This window comes from Elgaria multicarinata, chromosome 9 (genome assembly GCF_023053635.1).
Source record: "Elgaria multicarinata webbii isolate HBS135686 ecotype San Diego chromosome 9, rElgMul1.1.pri, whole genome shotgun sequence".
Lineage (NCBI taxonomy): Eukaryota > Metazoa > Chordata > Lepidosauria > Squamata > Anguidae > Elgaria > Elgaria multicarinata.
The window spans coordinates 101,773,566-101,794,144 of record NC_086179.1 but is presented as its reverse complement, the minus strand read 5'-3'; the positions used below and the strand labels follow the sequence as shown (position 1 = coordinate 101,794,144).

The 20,579-nt window shown below is 41.2% G+C and overlaps 1 protein-coding gene across 1 annotated transcript in view; it reads right to left on the bottom strand.

Moving 5' to 3' along the window:
* Positions 1-10,348: 10,348 nt before the first annotated feature.
* Positions 10,349-20,579, bottom strand: part of TSPAN9 (tetraspanin 9) — a 118,149-nt gene continuing 107,918 nt past the window's right edge. Inside the window, exon 7 of the mRNA XM_063134410.1 lies at positions 10,349-11,636. Within this exon, the coding sequence (XP_062990480.1) occupies positions 11,565-11,636 (72 nt within the window). The 3' untranslated portion in view covers positions 10,349-11,564. The remainder of the gene's footprint in view (positions 11,637-20,579) is intronic.

The following is a 20,579-nucleotide window of genomic DNA, read 5'->3' as shown; positions in this document are numbered from 1 at the left end:
TTTATCCTCACAACAACAACCCTGTGAGGTAGGTTGGGCTGAGAGTCTGTGACTGGCCCAAAGTCACCCAGTGAGCTTCCATAGCCAAGTGGGGACTAGAACCTTGACCTCCCAACTCCCAGTCCAACACTCTAGCCACTACACCACACTGGCTCTCATGGTGACAAACGATAAAGTTCTCAACCTTATTGATAAATTGAAAGCAAATACATCACCAGGCCCAAATGGTATCCATTCTAGAGTTCTCGAAGGACTCAAATATGAATGTTCTGATCTTCTAACCAAAATATGCAACATGTCCCTAAGCTCAGCCTCTGTACCAGTGGATTGGAAGATAGCTAATGCAACACCAATTTCTAAAAAGGGATTCAGGGGGGAACTGGGAAATTACAGGCCAGTTAGCTTAACATTTGTTCTAGGTAATTGGTTGAAAGCATTATTAAAGATAAAAATAGTAAGCATATAAAAGGACAAGCCCTGCTGAAAAAGAATCACACGGCTTTCGCAAAGGTAAGTCCTGTCTCACTAACATTTTAGAGTTCTTTGAGGGTGTCAGGGTTATCCAGTGGACATTAATTACTTCGACTTTCAAAAGGGACTTTTGACAAAGTCCCTCACCAAACACACCTAAGCAAACTTAACCATCATGGAATAAGAGGAAAGCTCCTCCCTTATGAATCAATAAGGGGCTGTCTATATGCGGGGAAATCCAGTTAGTTGATGTAGACACTGCTTCACAGCCACCACGAAGCTTTCCTATGAAGCTGCGGATAGAAAATGTTGAGGATTTACCCCAACTTTTTCAATCAGAGTAATGTCAGTATGACGTTTCAGTTGTCTAACATCGCTCTGGGATCAATCTGGAGGTGGTGGCTAGTGGAAGGCGACCAACAATTCATCACCTTCCAGCAGGAAGAGGAGGGGGGGCAGCTCCAGTACCTGAATGGCTGCCCAGAAACCTCACACACCCTTCTCGGCATCAGGATTACCCGACACCATGCTGGGAGACAGAAAGTGCGGGGTTTCAGAGGGAAGCAGCACCAATGTGGCAATGTGAAGACAGACCCTAACTGGATAAGGAACAGAAAAGAGAGAATAGGAATAAATGATAAATTCTTCCAATGAAGGGATGTAAACAATGGGGGTCCCACAGGGATCAGTATTTGGACCAATTCTTTTCAACTTGTTCATAAATGATCTGCAATTAGCAGAGAGCAGTGAGATAGCCATGTTTGCTGATGACACCAAATTATTTAAGGTGGTTAAAACAAGGGCATTATTATGGGCAGTAATTCCAAAAGGATATCTCCAAACTGGGAGAATGGGCATCTGCAAATGTGGTTCAATGTAAACAAGTGTAAAGTGATGCACTTTGCAGCTGCGGTGAAAAAAGCAAACTCCATGTTAGGTATTAGAATAGGAATTGAGAATAAATTGCCAATATCATACTGCCTTTATACAAATTTATGTTGCGACTATATTTAGAATACTGTGTACAAGTTTTGGTCACCATACCTAAAAAAAATATAGAGCTGGGAAAAATGCGGAAAAGGGCAAATAAAATGATCCAAGGGGCTGGAACAACTCCCCTATGAGGGCAGCCTAAGGAGGGTAAGGGGAGACGTGATAGAGGTGTATGAAATTATGCATGGGGTGGAGAATGTGGATTGGGAAACATTTATCTCCCTCTCTCAAAATGCTAGAACCTGGGGTCATCTCATGAAGCTGGTTGGTGGTAGATTCAGGTGCATAGTTAAACTATGGGAGATGTAGCAATGGCCACCAATTTGGATGGTTTTAAAAGAGGGTTAGACAAACTTCTGGAGGGGGCTAGCAATGGCTACTAATCCTGATGGCTGTATGCTCCAGAATCAGAGACAGCATGCCTATGTACACCAGTTACTGGGGAACATGTGTGGGAGGGTGCTGTTGCACTTGTGTCCCGTTTGTGGGTTTCCTGGTCAACACATGATTGCTACTGTGTGAACAGAATGCTGGACTGGATGGATCCTTGGTTTGATTCACCATGGCTCTTCTTATGTTCTTAACTGGGAACCCCAGAGGGCCAGTTTGGGACCTCAGGCTGGAGGTTCCCCAGCAGTTCTTAAAGTTCAGATCAGTTTATTGCATTGACAAACAGTCATTCACAAAACAGTTCCCTATCTGTAGGACTAAAATATGTGTACATCCTGGGGTTTGTCTAGATGATGAGTTTGCCCTGAGGTGGATTCACAGTAGCGGCAGGTCATCTACATGACGCAGCCACCATTGCTAAGCCATCCAGGGGCAAACCCCAGAAACTCTGTTGAAAAAAATCAAGCACTTATCCAGACTTTTTTTGTCTGCGGAGGCATGTCACAGCCGATGGCACCCTCTGATTGGTTGCCATCAACTGGACAGGGAAGGAGGCAGACCTCCAAGAGCTCAGGAGAGCCCCATGGTAAATAACAAAAATAAAAATGGTGGGGAGGAGAGAAACAGGGCCTGTTCCTCCCGATTTATTTTTATCTGTATCTGTGAAGCTGCGTAGATACAGATAATAATTAAAAAAGGGGGGAGGAACGGGCAGCCAGAGGGAGGTCAGAGGGAGGAGAGGTGGTTCGGGCACCCTGCATCCCTCTCCTCATGCTCCTCTGGCTGCCTTGTTCCTCCCCCATCCTTCCTGGTGCTCAGCACAGCAGCAGCAGTGGTGGAAAGTCTGCCCTTGCATTCTTTCCAATGCAGATGCCGGGAAGGAGCGCAAATGTGGGAGCTGGAGGCTTCATGGTGCCAAAGCGCCGCCGTCAAGACAGGGGTCTGGAAAATAACAGTCCCTGAAAAATTTTAAATTCAAAGTTTAAAACCATATTGTTTTGACCTGACTTGCTCTAAAAAAGATCGTTAATCCAGGGCCTTCCTAGATGGGGCTTTAGCCTAGTGTGAGCCCCGGGCTCATCCTTGTGCATCCAGATGACACACAGGGTATCCCGGGCTCAGGCAGGGGTCCTCTCTGGGCCCGGTGTAACTGGCACTGCTTCAGGCCCAGCTTTTCCTGCAGTCTTGGGCTGAGCCCGAGACCACAGGCGTGTAGTCAGGTCCGCCGCTTTTCCCGGCTACCGGATTTACTCCCAAGTAGCCAGGAAAAGCGGCAGATGGGCTGCAGCACTCCACAGGTCTTCCACAGGAGCGCTGTGGCCATCAGGGATATGGTGGGGACAATGAGGGGGTGGGAAATGGAGGCTGGGGAGATCGGGGGGAATCATGGCCCAGGGAACATCGGGGGGGGGGAATTGGATATCGTGGGTGGGGGGCGGGCGGGCGGGAGATCAGACATTGCAGGAGGGGGAATTGGACATCGCGGGCAGGGTGGGCAAGCGGGGGGCAGACAGGGGAAGGAGAATGGGGCTGGGGGGAGATGGTGGACAGGTGGAAGAACAGTGCCAGGGGGAAATCACAGATGGGGGGGGAAGGAGAATGAAACCCCCCCAAAAAAACCCTACTTACCTTTCCTGGCTCCTGCACTGCTGCTGCTGCTTTAAAAATAAAAAAATGGCAGCCACAATGGCTCTCCTCCAGAGCTCGTTGCGGCTCGCGTGTGAATAAGGGCGAGATCTCACGTTATTCATAACGCGAGGTCTCCCCTCCTCTCCCCCGGATTTCCCACCAGTTCTAGCAAGGCCCGAAGAGTTAAAATTCAAGATCCCTTGTCTCACTTTCAGAGCAGAGTTAATGTATTTCACCATTCAAAAGGCAACATGATAATCTGACCCATTTAATAACATAAGCACCTTTTCCCTTGATGTTTCTAACCCTTCCTTCTTCAGAAGCAGGAAATTATATTTGGATCTCAGATCTTCATATTTTGTGCACTATAACAGAAAGTGAATTTGGTTTTCTACTGTCCTTCAGCCAAACAGGAATAGCTGACCTGACCAGGGAACTTTATAGGATCTTCCCTCTACCTCCCTCAAGGGAATACAATTGAATCTGCACTTAGTCACGTAAACCCATAACAGATAAGGATTTGGATGTGATCAATATTGTGCCACCTGGTTAAACATGGCTGGCAACTCCACATATATAAATCATTAGATCTACAGTTAGCGGCCTTGGCCATATCTGTTTGTCACAATATGTCCTTTGCTTTAGGAGTGATTTGGGGTATCATAACCCGTTTCAGTTCTTATCATGGCTCTTGGGGTGCTTCTTGCTACATTTAGGGCTCTTGTTTGAAAACCATGTTGTACTGACTCCAGCTCAGCCAAATTTGCCCATAATGAGTCCCCATAAAGAATTTATGACTGTAATTTGCAACGATAGAGTTCTAAAACTGGAGAAATTAAATGCCCTCACCTCCCTGCTGAAAACTTTACAATCACCCCACTGGAAATTTTGGCTTTCTCCGCCATCCCCTTTATGTTTCCGAGGTATATATATATAACTAATGACTCCAGATTATGGCCATCCAATGACCATCGGTAGATCTTCCTAGATCTACCAAATTCCATAAGTTTTGTTTTCCATGGAAGCTGTTTCAGTGCTAAACCGATGTCTGTTGGCAGTAATGGACTGGATGAGGGCAAACAAATTGAAGCTTAATTCAGACAAGTCAGAGGTACTCCTGGTCAGTTGTAAGGCAGATCAGGGAATAGGGTTTCAGTTTGTGCTGGGTGGGGTTACACTCCCACTGTAGACACAGGTCTGCAGCTTGGGGGTACTCCTGGATTTAGCCCTGAACCTGGATGCACATGTTTCAGGGGTAACCAGGAGTGCATTTGCACAGTTAAAGCTAGTGCTACAGCTGCACACGTTCCTAGAGATGTCTGACCTGGCCATGGTGACACATGCCTTAGTTACATCCCAATTGGATTACTGTAACATGCTTTACGTGGGGCTGCCTTTATTTATTTATTTATTTATTTTATTACATTTATATACCGCCCCCCAGCTGAAGCTCTCTGGGCGGTTTACAACAATTAAAAATAGTAAACATTAAAAGTACACAAAAATTTAAAAAAACATAAAAACAGTATAAAAACAACAACAGTATCCATTTAAAACAACAATTCTGGGGTCCATTAAAAACAAACTTAACGTTATTAAATGCTGCTTAAAATGCCTGGGAGAAGAGAAAGGTCTTGACCTGGCGCCGAAAAGATAACAACGTTGGCGCCAGGCGAGCCTTATCGGGAAGATCATTCCACAGTCGGGGGGCAACCACTGAGAAGGCCCTCTCCCTTGTTGCCATCCTCCGAGCTTCCCTCGGAGTAGGCACTCGGAGGAGGACCTTAGATGTTGAGCGCAGTGTACGGGTAGGTTCATGTCGGGAGAGGCGTTCCATCAGGTATTGTGGTCCCAAGCCATGTAGGGCTTTATAGGTTAAAACCAGCACCTTGAATTGGGCTCGGAAACATACAGGCAGCCAATGCAAGCGGGCCAGAATCGGTGTTATATGCTTAAATCTTCCTGTTCCAGCTATCAATCTGGCCGCCGCATTTTGCACAACCTGCAGTTTCTGGACCGTCTTCAAAGGCTGCCCCGTGTAGAGGGCGTTGCAGTAATCTAATTTGGAAGTTACCAAAGTATGGACAACCGAAGCTAGGTTATCCCTGTCCAGATAGGGGCGTAGCTGGGCCACCAACCGAAGTTGGTAGAAAGCACTCCGTGCCACCGAGGCCACCTGTGCCTCAAGTGACAAAGATGGTTCTAGGAACCAAAGATGGTTCTAGGACCCACTCTTTAAAGAGTGTTTGGAAACTTCAGCTGGTTCAAAGAGCTGCAGACAGATTGTTGACCGGAGCTTGTTAGAAGGAGCATAAAACTCCCCTGTTAAAACAGTTCCACTGGCTTCCAGTCTGTTTCTGGGCACAATTCAAAGTGCTGGTTATGACCTATGAAGCCCTATACAGCTCGGGTCCAGGTTATCTGAAAGACCATATTCTCCCTTACAAGCCTGCCCATCCTCTGAGATCTTCAGGGGAGGCCCTTCTCTCGGTCCCACCACCATCACAGGCATGCCTGGTGGGAATGTGGGAGAGGGCCTTCTCGGTGGCTGCCCCAGGGCTCTGGGACTCCCTTCCCAGGGAAGCTAGACTGGCTCCCTCCCTGGTGTGTTTCCGGAGGCAGGCTAAAACTTTTTTGTTCCAGCTGGCCTTTGGGGAGTAGTCTGGACCTCTGTTTATGTGCTGTTTACATATTGGATTTTTAAAAAAATATTCATATTTAAAATGTTTTTATATGCTTTAATATTGTAGCTTGTTTAATTATTGTTTTAATTTTTGTATATCTCTATTTGTTTTAACTGTACATGTTTTCATTTATAAGGCCGCCTTGAGACCCAGCTTTGGGAAAAGGTGGGACATTATTATTATTAATATTAATATTAATTGTCAATCATTCTTGGTGACAAAACTTGGAAAGAGTCACTAACAATCGTCTCATTCCTATCGGGGTATAGGGCACGATGACAGTGTCACCTGCATATAGTAGTTCAGAAACTCAATAGTGGGAAAACCTGTGGATCAGACAGGGCTTTTACCATATTTATTTATTTATTTATTTTATTACATTTATATACCGCCTTATAGCTGAAGCTCTCTGGGCGGTTTACAAAAGTTAATGTTAAATAACAGTAGGATTAAAGGAAGAATATATATATATATATATATATATATGAAGAAGAAGAAACAAAAGAAGTACAATAAAAGGATTATTGAAAGTATGGTACTTCAGAAAAGAGAAATTAATGCCAGGAATTTCACCATTAACACCAATTTGGGCTCACCCAACCTTTGACACAAAAGCAAAAGCAGTAGGTAAAAAAAGCTGAAAGAAATAGGACTGATCCAAATGAGAAACTTTTATGAACAGCAGCATATAAGACAGGAAATATGTAATAACCATCAGAAAATACGGGAATGTCATGGTTAGTACGGATGCAAATTAGTAAATTTATAAGAACTAGAAAGATGGTAAGGAAAGTACCAGAGATTTAACAGAATGGGAAAAATTCGTAGATAATTATGAATTAGGAGATAAGGGTATAATAACACAAATATATAGAATCTTAATAAAGCAGGAGATAAGGGGGAATGTAACGATAAAACAGATATGGGAAAGCGACACTGAAGAGGAGATAGAGGATGGAGAATGGGATTCCCCCCACACAATAGATTCCCCTTTCAAACAATATCCACTAAAATAAAAGAAGGTGCACTAAAACCAGAAGTGGCATCTGGTACTGGTGAAGTTAGCAAAAATGAATAAGAACCTATCACTTTTGATTGGAAAAGATGTGAAATTAATGAAACCCAAATTCATATTTGGTGGGAATGTAGGAAAGTTAAGAAGTTTTGGGACAAGGTTCTTCAAGAAATAGAAAAAAATACCAAACAAGAGATTTGCAAAATACTAGAGTTAGCTTTGTTGAATATGTTTGTTAAAGAAAATAGTGATATTAGAGAAAAAATATTAATTGGCTTTTTGTTGATAGCTGCGAAGCAATTAATAGCAAGTAACTGGAAGACTGCTTGGATGTTGATAATATTTATGTTGAAAAAGAAAATTTGGGATATAGCATTAAACTAAAAGTTGACACAGAAGTTAAGAGTACATAGAGGAATAAAGAAAAGAGATACTTTTAAGAAGGACTAGCGAAAATACATAGACTATATGAAAAAAGAATAGAACAGAATAACTTTTGCAGAAGCTTATAGAAATTTGTGGGGCTCGTGAAAGGAAGATGATAAATGTATGAAACAGGATAAATTAATATACCACCCTGGAATAGAATCAGAAAATAAAAGATGGATGAAGATTTTTTTTTTTAAATTAACCAAGCTTGGGGAAGGAATTTATTTTATTGATTGATTGATTGCATTTCTATACCACCCAATAGCCGGAGCTCTCTGGGCGGGGAGGGATTGTGAATTAGTACACACACACACATGCGTTTTCTGTATTTTTTTGAAAACTAAATTAAAAAATATTTTAAAAGTAGTTAAATGACAGCAGGGCCAGCAGACATCCCTGTCTTAGCCCCTATTGACTGGGTTATCTCCAGACAGAAAACCACTGGTATCTAATCTGACATGCATGATGGAATTTGTGTAGAGTCCCTGAGCTTAAAGTATATAGTAAATGTTAAACATGAATGAGACCAGGCCCTTGAAACATCCCCATATTAGTTCAACAATGATGAAGCATAACAGGTCTCTGTCAGAGCTACTTTATAGGCTACTGATACACAGTTGAGAGGACAAGACCTTGTTCAGTCTTGTCATCTCAACTGTTTGGGGAAAGCCTCCCCCTCTCCCCCCCCCCCCGAAAATGATTGTTTGGAGCTTGCAACTGAAGCAAGAAACATTATAAATGGTTCAACTTTCATTTTCATTTATACCTTCTTTTTATAGTGCAGTAAAGTATAAAGAAAAACCCTTGCTAAAATGAGATCAAGTATTGTAAGAAGCAGCAATATGTTCAAGTTTGCATGCCAGAATATCAGACAAAAATTGTGAAATGCTGTATAGAACAGTGTTGGAAAACTGAAGTCAGATCTTTTGTAAAATGATCCAGATTTTTTTTTTTTTAAATCGTAACAGTAAAACACTGAGCAAAACACCAAATTCATCCTCTTTCAATAATTTCCATTTGGAAGTGTCAGAATTCTTTCCTATACTTGCCTCTAACCACTTCCATTAGTTATCCTTGTAGGAGTTTAAAGTTTCAAATAACTGCAAATATTGTGAAGGGAATGGTTTTTTTTAGGAAAACACACACAGCTAATAATGATAATTTAAGCTAGCAGAAGGACAAAATGGTGCTGTTCTTATTTCAAGCTGCACAGATCTCATGAATGAAATTAGAATAGCTGAACTTGGGTAACCAGGGAGAACTAATACTAAGGGGAAGGGGGGGGGCAGTGCTGCAATTCAGAAGTACCAAAAATGGGTGGAGGGAGCCAAAGGAGTCAGTGCAGCAAAAAAGGGCAGATTATTTGTGTACTTGTATTAACTGCTCCATTGCTGCAGGTGTGCCAATTTCCCCTCCATTTACTTCCCCGTCATTAAATTTATGTTCATTTCTGCATTTTTCAAGCAACTGCAGCACCTGCAGCAGTAAGCTCTCCAAAAAGAACTGTGAAAAGGGGAGTGTTAATATCTCTCCTTTCCAGAGTAGCTGAAGTTTCAGGGAAGAATTGAAAAGGTGGGGGACACTAAGAAGTGTCAGTCCAACACTTAAAAGTGAGAATTTCACATCACCAAGGGGGGAGAGATTCCCCACCTCTTTTGCTGCCATTACTCCCTTGGCCGTTTTGTCCAATTTCCAAGCTTCTAAATTGTGCTACCGGGTCACTTCTTGTCCTTAGTATTATACCTCCCCCCGCCCCAGTCCTTCACAACTGCATGCAAATTAGTAGATAGGCAACTTCATCTTGCTAATTTCCTTATACCTTCCCTAGTGCTCATTTTTGCTGTTGCCTTTGACAGCTGAAACAGATGAGGAAATTGACCAGGCAAGACCTATCCTACAGCCACAAGAGTGCACTTGCGAATGAACAAACATCAACAACAAATTATGACCCCAATTGTACATTTTTGAGGCATCAAAAAAAGAGAAAGCTGGAGAATGAAAGGGGTAGTGATTGGAGCAGGGAGGGGGTCAGTGAAGGAGACAAGACAGGCTCTACTGAAAAGGCTGGAGGACTGAGGGGGGAGGAGCAGCAGGAAAACAAGCCATGGCTAGCTCAACAGTCTGTCTGCTGTACTGTGGATTGTTCCACCAGCAACCAACTCACCATGGTTTATTCACAGGGTGGCTTAGTGTGATGTGTGAACCCACCCATTATTATGACTAATGTGATTCGTTTTTCAAAATAAAGGAAGAAAGAAGCCCTTACTTTTTTTAAGGCTTAGACTGAACCCAATGGCTTACCTATCAGTGACCTCAACTTTGGCAACTAAAAAAGAAATGCCATGGCTAGTCCTATAACTGGCCTTTGTCTGCACGAAAGGATGGGGAAACCTCCTCACTGACTCTTGTCTACTGATCTGGACTTGAGGGTTGGATAGATTGCCATAACACTTAGATCACGAAAAGCTTTACTTTCAAAGTTAGAATTAAGCACCTCCAGTGAAACCCATTTTCTGCATGAGTCACTAATCTGGGCATATCTGCTAATTGGAAGGATGGAAGCTCAAAGCAATGATTCAAGGAAAGATGCCGTGACCAGCTTTTTCTGATGGCAAGTAATTCTGCTGTGTTTCTTTCGATTAGGAGTGTAACAACCCAAATAAACACAATACAGCAACTGTGCAGCATAACTTACCGCAACTAAAGAAATTGATCATGCACAGTGAGCAGCCTCTGGTTGGATGGGTAACCTGAACTCACAGGAATTGTTCATTATTTTATTTATTTAGGCATGGTAGCAGTTCTCTCTTAAGGGTAGCCTGACACAAATTTTAGAAATTGCTTTTAAAAGGAACAAAAAAAATTGTTGGTTCTTGTTGAGGAGAATGATAGGCTATCTTTACTTTCAGTCCTAGGTTTTACCGGGAAAACAAAGTATTAGTACCATTTTTGTAAATGCACACCATGGAATTATTAAAAGCATTCTGCTCTTACAAAGTTGTAAGAATATCCAGAAATAAGGAATGGCACAGGGGATGTTTGGGGGCTCTTGGTGTCTTCGCAGAGATGTGGCGCCTGGCTTACACCTGGCATTGGCCTGCAGAAGAGCCAGGTTTCCAACAATGTGTTAACTCATCAGGGAGAAGCAGCTAATTCTGGTTCTCTGATGAATACACATTTTGAAATACACGTTTACTTCATTTTTACATTATATTTTATGATGGATATCCAAAAGGTCTTAGATGTATCTATCTAAGAGGTCATGTTTTCTCTACCCCAGCAGCTGTGATTTGTTTAGCCTCATTATAATAAAACAGCCACATTTTTCTTTCTGGGTTTAAATTGCAAAATCTAAAATGGTACCCTTCAAAGACTGCACAGTAGAACGCATGAGAAAAGCATGGAGAAAATAGTAAAAAGTTATAAACAAGGCTACAGAGTAAGATTACAAGAAGATAACCCACCCACAAAAACAAACAGACAGACAATCAAAGCAGTTCCAGTTCATAGGGGCTCTTCAGTGGCTTTTTCCAAGTCTCCTAATATCATGTTGGGCATAAGCAATTTATTGACCTATGAGTAGTTCACCAGGATTCTTTCTAGAAGTTAAAACATCCATCGGTCAAGTTACTTTCACAGGTTTAACATGGATTAATACAGTAAAGACTATTCCTTAAATAATGTTAATCAGCAATTTAAAAATGGATCTATGAATTACTGTAGAAAACTGATAGGTTTCCTCTCTTCTTTGGCAAAAGTGGTGAGTGAGAAGAAACAAAAAGTAAGTCCAGTAATACGTTGTACTCAGTTTTTAATCAGTCATGAAACAGATGCTGTAGATTGATTGATGGGTTGGAGGCCCTAAGTAGGACAAAGCTTGATTCTGATTTTTCAGGGTTTCCCCTCGTTAATGGCAAGAGAGAAGTGCTGATGTAGTTGTTTTATGCAGTGTTTTATGCATCATATTTTTTACCAGTCCTGCGAATCTGCTGGAAGAGAGTCATGGAAAAAGCCATGCCAAGTATCTGAAAGAAAGCAAAGAAGAATAGTTTAAGATTCAGTGCTTACAATTTATACGGCACTGAAAGACAGGGTATTAACAACAGTCCTGTAAGACAGAGTATTATTATTACTCAGGATTGGCTGATGGTGAAGTGACAAGTGGCTTGACTGAAGCTAGAATTGCTGCTGAGATTGTGGTGAAATAGACAAGGAATTCTGAGGGAAACCAATAGAGTTTCAATAAATGTTAGGGTATTTCCATGCATCTCTATGTTATTACTGAGTTTCACCTCAAGCAAAACGTTAAGTAATTGTGAAGGTGAAAGATATGAGGAATTTCAAGGAACCCAAAGCTTTTTGACAAGCCAGCTAAATTTATCATGTTTTTTCTACGTATCCCTGCCTAAGGACATGCAGATACCTCATGCCTTCACAGACACACCCACTAGCCTTGCTTCCAAAGTGCCACCTGGCCATACCCCTCTGGCAGCTGCATGTACAGCTTTAGTGAGAAAGGGCTGAAGGTGCATCGGGTTCTTCTATGCCAGAAGGCACCTTTGCCAGAAGGCACCTATGCCAGAAGTGCTGAAGGTGCATCGGGTTCTTCTATGCCAGAAGGCACACTGCCATAGGGTGTTTCCCTATTAATGCTGCATGGGAAACCAGCCGATGTCGCCAGCATGCATCACAGGCCGGACATGGCGACAACAGGAAACGCCAGCTAGGGACAGTGACGGCGGCAGCGGGACAGAGAGACTGGGGACATTGGCGGTGGCAGCAGGACACAGCAGGTGGAGACGGGGTGGTGGCGAGACATGGACGTGGGAGCAGGGGGGGATTGGAGGCCAGGGGAGGTCATGGGGGGGAATCGGGAAACGGGGTGCAGGAGCGCTGCAGCCCATCCGCCGCTTTTCCCGGCTACTCGTGCGTAAGTGCGATAGCCGGGAAAAGCGGCGGAATGGTCCAGATGCCCGCGGTCCCGGCCTCAGCCCGACCTGAGGCCGTGACCGCAGGAAGAACCATGCTACAAGCGGTTCCGGTTAGTGCGGTGCCAGGGCGGCTCGAGCCCTGGCTGAGGCTGGGATCCCCTGTGCATCATTTGGATGCACAGGGATGAGCATGGGCCTCACATCGTGCTAACCCCTGGTCTAGCAAGGCCCTAAGTTGCAGATACCTAAATTTTGATTAAATAGAAGGGAAAACATCCTGACGGTAAGATCTGTACAACAGTGGAACAGTCTACCTATAGAGATTGTGGGTTCTCCATCTCTGGACAGTTTAAAGAAGAGGCTGGACAGCCACCTCCCATGGATGGTTTAATTAATTTTCCTACACGTTGCAGACGGTTGGACTAGATGATCCTTGTGGTACCTTCCAACTCCACAATTCTATGATTCTGTGCTCTAGAGGCCACTTCATCACTGAAAACTATCCACAAGAAAACTGAACCTTTAATTGGGTGCAGCATATGCCGATTGCCCATCTCAATGATAAATTTATCCATTATAGGACTATTTGTCACTGGCACTCGAACACACAGTACTATCCATACCAGCTTCATTAAAAATGTACATTCTTATAATTGTATGGTATGAGTTCTTTAGCAGCAGCATTTTCATTGGCTAATGACTAGGTAAGGGTAGATTTATTTATTTATTACATTTCTATACATTTCTATATTTCTATACCAATAGCCGAAACTCTCTGGGTGGTTCACAACAAATATTTTTAACTTAAAGAATAAATATACACGTGAGAAATATCTGACTTTCGGCAAAACAGAACGAACGAACATGGCAGTTGTTCAACCAAGGGTCAAATATGTGGGGTAAACAAAATTATTTTAAAGCCATTCTACCTGGGATGAAGTTTGTGCACATGAACTTCCCTTTCTTTGAAATCTAATTTGTACTCATAGAAACATAGAATCATAGAACAGTAGAGTTGGAAGGGGCCTATAAGGTCATCGAGTCCAACCCCCTGCTCAGTGCAGGAATCCACCCTAAAGCATCCCTGACAGATGGTTGTCCAGCTGCCTCTTGAATGCCTCCAGTGTGGGAAAGCCCACAACCTCCTTACGTAACTGGTTCCATTGTCGTACTGCTCTAACAGTGAGGAGGTTTTTCCTGATGTCCAGCCGGAATCTGGGTTCCTGTAACTTGAGCCCATTATTCCGTTTCCTGCACTCTGGGATGATCGAGAAGAGATCCTGGCCCTCCTCTGTGTGACAACCTTTCAAGTATTTGAAGAGTGCTATCATGTCTCCCCTCAATTATTATTATTATTATTATTATTATTATTATTATTATTATTATTATTATTTATATAGCACCATCAATGTACATGGTGCTGTACAGAGTAAAACAGTAAAACAGTAAATAGCAAGACCCTGCCGCTTAGGCTTACATTCTAATTAAATCATGGTAAAACAATAAGGAGGGGAAGAGAATGCAACAGGCACAGGGTAGGGTAAAACTAACAGTATAAAGTCCAAACAACATCAAGTTTTAAAAGCTTTAGGAAAGAGAAAGGTTTTTAGCTGAGCTTTAAAAGCTGCGATTGAACTTGTAGATCTCAAATGTTCTGGAAGAGCGTTCCAGGCGCTCAATCTTCTCTTCTCCAGGCTAAACATGCCCAGTTGTTTCAACCTCTCTTCATAGGGCTTTGTTTTCAGACCTCTGATCATCCTGGTTGCCCTCCTCTGAACACGCTCCAGCTTGTCTGCATCCTTCTTGAATTGTGGAGCCCAGAACTGGACGCAATACTCTAGATGAGGCCTAACCAGGGCTGAATAGAGAGGAACCAGTACCTCACGTGATTTGGAAGCTATACTTCTATTAATGCAGCCCAAAATAGCATTTGCCTTTCTTGCAGCCACATCACACTGTTGGCTCATATTCAGCTTGTGATCTACAACAATTCCAAGATCCTTCTCGTTTGTAGTATTGCTGCGCCAAGTATCCCCATCTTGTAACTGTGCATTTGGTTTCTATTTCCTAAATGTAGAACTTGGCATTTATCCTTATTAAATTTCATTCTGTTGTTTTCAGCCCAGCACTCCAGCCTATCAAGATCACTTTGAAGTTTGTTTCTGTCTTCCAGGGTATTAGCTATCCCACCCAATTTTGTGTCATCTGCAAATTTGATCAGCGTTCCCTGAACCTCCACATCCAAATCATTAATAAAAATGTTGAAGAGCACTGGGCCCAGGACTAATCCCTGCGGTGCCCCACTCGTTGCCTCTCCCCAGTTTGAGAAGGTTCCATTGATAAGTACTCTTTGAGTCCGATTCTGTAGCCAATTGTGAATCCACCTAATAGTTGTTCCATCTAGCCCACTTTTAGCTAGTTTGTTAATCAGAATATCATGGGGCACTTTGTCAAAAGCTTTGCTGAAATCAAGATATATGACGTCCACAGCATTCCCACAGTCCACAAGGGAGGTTACCCAATCAAAAAATGAGATCAAATTAGTCTGACAGGACTTGTTCCTCAGAAATCCATGTTGACTTCTAGTGATCAACACATTGATTTCAAGCTGTTTACAGATTGACTTCTTTATAATCTGCTCCAGAATTTTCCCAGGGATGGATGTCAGACTGACTGGTCTGTAGCTCCCAGGTTCCTCCCTTTTGCCCTTTTTGAAGATAGGGACAACGTTAGCCCTGCTCCAGTTGTCCGGCTCCTCACCCATCTTCCATGATTTTGCAAAGATAATAGACAAAGGTTCTGAGAGTTCTTCTGCTAGCTCCTTCATTACTCTAGGATGCAGTTCATCGGGCCCTGGAGATTTGAACTCATTCAAGGAAATTAGGTGTTCTTTGACCATTTGTTTATCAATCTCAAACTGTCCCTCTCAACTTCTGCTTCACTTTTTCCACAGGGGTCATAGACCTGCTTTTGGGAGAAGACTGAGGCCAAGTAGGAATTGAGCACTTCAGCCTTTTCTTTGTCATCTGTTATCAATTTGCCATCCTCATTAAGCAGAGCTGGACGCCATGATGGGTAAGATTTCTCCTTGAGACTCCCATATTGGGGGGGGATCTGAGAACTTAATTATCTCATTCAAAAAGGCATGGGTCATCAATGAAAATGAAGGGAAAGGACTATGACTTTTAAGTGAGGGTGAAAATCTTGTTTTTGGAAGCAGAATCAGTATAAGGAGGGAGAAAAGCAGCCCGGTGTCTCTGGCTGTAAATTAGTCAGACGGAACGGAGGGGGGAGCGATGAAAATGAAACTGGCTTTGTGAATGTCAGAGCTCTTTCATCTCCCAGTCTGATAAAGACGGTGAATTACACTCCTTATCTGAGAAGAATGTCTAATTGGCAGTAAATTCACCCTTTAAAAAGCATCGAAGGAGGAAGTGTTTATCTGCGTAGAAAAAGAGACGGTGCGGATTGTATACGGGACATTAAGTGAGAGTCAAAAATAGATCCATGCTGAATGTTAGAAAATAATAATAATAAAAAAAACCTGGGAAGGCTACAAAACGCCCCTCTAATCATAATTTGGCCCGTCTTGAGAAACTGTCTACAGAAGAAGTTACACAAAGTAGTGGAAGTGGAAGCGAGAGCGACAGTTTTGTCAAGATGGCGGAGAAACCTGGCACGGTGCCAACTTCAACTACAATGGAAGATCTGAAGAGGCTGATTTTGGACAGTACAGCAACACTGAGTAAGAAGATGGATGAAAATGCTAAGAAGGCAGATAAGAGGATGGGGGTGCTCACAGATAAAATCGCTCAGAATGATAGAGCTATAAAGATGCTAGATGCTGAAGTAAAATTAGTGGAGAAAAGGCAGGATGTCTTTGAAAAAGGCTGTGAGGTGAAGTTCCAAGAACAAGAATTAAAGCTGATCCAATTGCAAGATCAGGACCGACGTTCCAACGTACAAATTAAACACTTTGTTGAAGAACCAGCAGAGGATTTGAGAAAAATAATACTGAAATGGTTCAATGATATGATGCCTGATCTGGATATAAAAGACTGTGACCTGGAAAGGATCCACAGAGTGGGAGGAGCAAATTACAGAGGAACCAAGGACATTCTTGTGAAATTTGGCAGTTATTACAAAAAGGAGCAAGTGATGAAGAAATTGAGGTCCATGGCTATGATAAAATATAAAGGCAAAACAGTGCAAGTATTCAACCATCTTTGTCAGCAAACACTCCAATGGAGACGCAGCGTTAAGCAAATAACTGAAACGTTAACAAGAAATGCAATAAAATATGCTTGGGGTTACCCTATTTTCTTAAAGTTTTCATATGGTGGGAGTCAATACAGAGTAACCTCTTTGGATCAAGGCAAGGAGTTGCTGAAGGGTCTGGGTTTATCTAAGGAAGCTAGTCTTGGAGCTGAAGCTGGAAACGGAGCTGAAGCGGGGGCGTCTGGGATGGGGTAAAATATTGAATGGTTATGAGATAATAATACATAAAAGCTGTTAAGTATAGAGATCTTGCTGCTCAGGCGGAGCTCCGCCTCCCCCCCTCCCTTAAGGTAGTTAATGGCCGGAGTGGTAGACTTACCGGGATATGGGGGGTGGGAAGGAGGTGGGGGGTGGGATGGGAGATTGGGGGGGTTTAATAGGGTGGGAGGGAGTGAGTTGAAGGGGGGTTTAGGGTTTGTGTTTTTTGTTGTTTATGTTTATGAGATGCAGAGCACACGGGATCGGAAGAAGAATCAAAAGGGTAAATATGGATAAAAAAATTAAAGTATCAATGCTTAATGTTAAAGGTCTGGGGGCAGTCGTGAAAAGGAGGAGAATAGAACAAATGTTAAATAAAGAAAGATCTGATATTATTATGATGCAAGAAACACACCAAAAATTTGATGGCGTAAATGAAATACGGACAAAGTGGTCAGTCTATTATGAAAAGTCATTGGGGACATCAAAAAAAATGGAGTGGCAATTTTGATTTAAAAAAAAGTGGATTTATATTAAAAACTATAAAAAAGGATGATAATGATAGATATCTTATGATAAAGGGACAAATTGAAAATGAATCATATACATTAGTTAATGTTTATGCCCCCAATGAGAGACATAGAGAGTTTTTTATGGAATTATTTAAAGAAATAGAGGAGTTTAGGGAGGGGCATCTTATTTTAGCTGGGGATTTTAATATGGTAATGGATAATAGAGTGGATAGGTCAAACCCCACTAATGCGGAAAAGAGAAATAATATTACTATATTGAATAAACTAGTAAAAGAAAAAGATTAGGTAGATTGCTGGCGTTTACTGAATGGGTCGAACCCGGGCTTCTCTTACTCCTCCTCAGTTCATCATACATACTCTAGAATAGGTTATATATTGGTTTCAAAAGAGTTTGCAAGTAAGGTATGTAAAATGGAAATGGGGGTAATAAAGGTAACAGACCATGCATTGCTAAGTTTAGAGTTCACAGTTAGAAAGAATTATAAAGAAGCGTTTAGGTGGAAATTAAACACAAAACTTTTGAAGTACAATAAAGTGGTAGAAAAAATGCAAAGAGAACTGACAGAGACTTGGGAAATTAATGAGAAGGGAGGAACGTCAAGGGCAGTAGTTTGGGATACCATGAAGGCAGTAACAAGAGGGATATGTATTAGAGAAATGTGCAATTTAAGGAGGCAACAAATAGCAGAGCAGGAAAAATTGGAGGAAGAGATTAAGAAATTGGAGAAAGATTATTGGCAATTTAAAAATAAATATAAATTAATAGAAATACAAGCAAAGAAAAAGCAATTAGAAAATTTAAATTTAGAGGAAGTTCAGAAAAATTTAATATATATGAAAAGGGAGTATTTTGAAAACAGCGATAGAAACTCTAGATTGCTTGCCAGACTCACACAAAAGAAAAAGCCAGGAATGGGATAGGAATATTGAAGGATAAACAAGGGAATTATTGTCATATAATGAAGGGTAAAATAAAAATTTTCCAAGAATTTTATCAAGAATTGTATAAGGGTAAGGACACTCAAAAACAGAAGTTGGAAGCTTATATAGAAAAGTATATAAAGAAGGGAATAAAAATAGAACATAAAGAGTTAATGGAGAAGGTAATAACGCAAAGAGAAGTAGAAGAAGTAATTGAGAATTTGAAAGTGGGTAAATCACCGGGGGTAGATGTTTTAGGCTCAGAATATTATAAGGTTTTTAAGACTTTTTTAGTACCGAAATTATTGAAGCTGTACAACTCCATATTGGAAGGAGAAAGAACACCAGAATCATGGGAACATTCATTAATAATTTTAATACCAAAATCAGACATAGATTTGACTGTCCCTGATTCATATAGACCTATTTCATTAATAAACCAAGATGCTAAAAAATTTTCAACTATTTTAGCAAGGCGGTTGAACAAATTTATAGATGAATACATAGGGGAGGATCAATGTGGATTTGTAGCAGGCAGACAAATGCACAATTTAGTGGGAAGAGTTTTAAATGTAATACAGGTGATAAATAAGTCTAAGGTTAAAGCTGGAATTTTGGCATTGGATATTTTTAAGGCTTTTGACTGTTTGAGCTGGCAAGCTTTAAAGATGGTGTTAAATAAAATGGGATTTGGAAATAAATTTAAAGCTATAATAGAACAGTTGTACTCTCAAAATACAGCTGTAGTGGTAGTGAATGATGGTGTGACGGATAAGATACGACTAGCCAGAGGGACAAGGCAAGGATGTCCACTCTCGCCGGTCCTGTTTGTAATGGTAATGGAATTATTGGCGAATGCAATACGAGAAGATGAGGAGATTGAAGGAATAGGTAGTATGAAAAAAATTAAATTGAATATGTTTGCAGATGACACGCTGCTAACTATTAAGAATCCAATAGAAAAGATGGGGAGAATTAAACAGCAATTGAGAGAATTTGAGGATATTACTGGGTTAAGAATAAACTGGTCCAAATCAGAAATGATGCTGTTTAATTATACTAAAAAGGAAGAGAAGGATTGGGAGGAAAAGGGAAGAGAAATGAGAGTTAAGAATCAGATTAAATATTTGGGAATAAAAGTTATGCAGAGTTTAGAGAAAGAGAATTTAAATGTGTTAAAAAAAAGAAATTTTAGCAAAATTGGAAAAATATAAAAGATTAAATTTATCCTGGTTTGGAAGAATAGCATTAATAAAAATGAAGATTTTAGCAAAGATTAATTTTGTGTTTAGGATGCTACCAATAAAAATTTCAGAATTAGAGATAAAAAGTTGGCAAAGTATTATAAATAATTATTGTAATGGTGATAAGAAAGCGAGGGTAAATAAAAGTAAATGGTATTTAAGTCAAAAAAGGGAGGATTGGGTCTCCCAAATATTAAACTATATTATGTAGCTAACAGATTAAGACATATTGTGGAGGCAATTACAGGAATAGGAGAATTAGATTGGATGGAGGATAAAACTACAAGTAATATAGAGATTAATTTGGAAAATGTATTTTTTAGGGAAGGGAAAAAAATGGGTAGAAAGTATAGATAACCCGCTTTTGAGGTCTCACTGGGAAATCTGGAGTAAATATAAAGGGGAGCTGCTTCCGAGCAGCTCCCCTTTGTCACCGGTAATAATTTTAAAGAATTTCCCGGAGGAATTAAAGAGTAGATTAAGTAAAGTTTTAATAGAAAAAAATAAAATGAAATTAAGGGAATAGTTAAGAGGAATGAATACAAGAGAGGATATGGAAGAGGTCCTTAAAGATAAAAAATTAACTTGGTTAAATTATTGGCAATTAGAACAGTGGACTAAAAAGTGGGTAAGAGATAACGGAGATTGTAGAGAATTGACGAAGTTTGAGGAATTAATAGTTAAGAAAGAAAATGATAGGGAGAAAAGAACAGTGTTAAAAGAGTTGATGAGTGAAATATATAGAATACTGGTGGAGAAAGGGTTGATGGAGAATTCGGGCAAAATGGTTTGGGAGACAGATTTGAATGTACAAATAGGACAACAGGGCTGGGAGGGACTATGGAAACAAAGAGCGTTGAGAA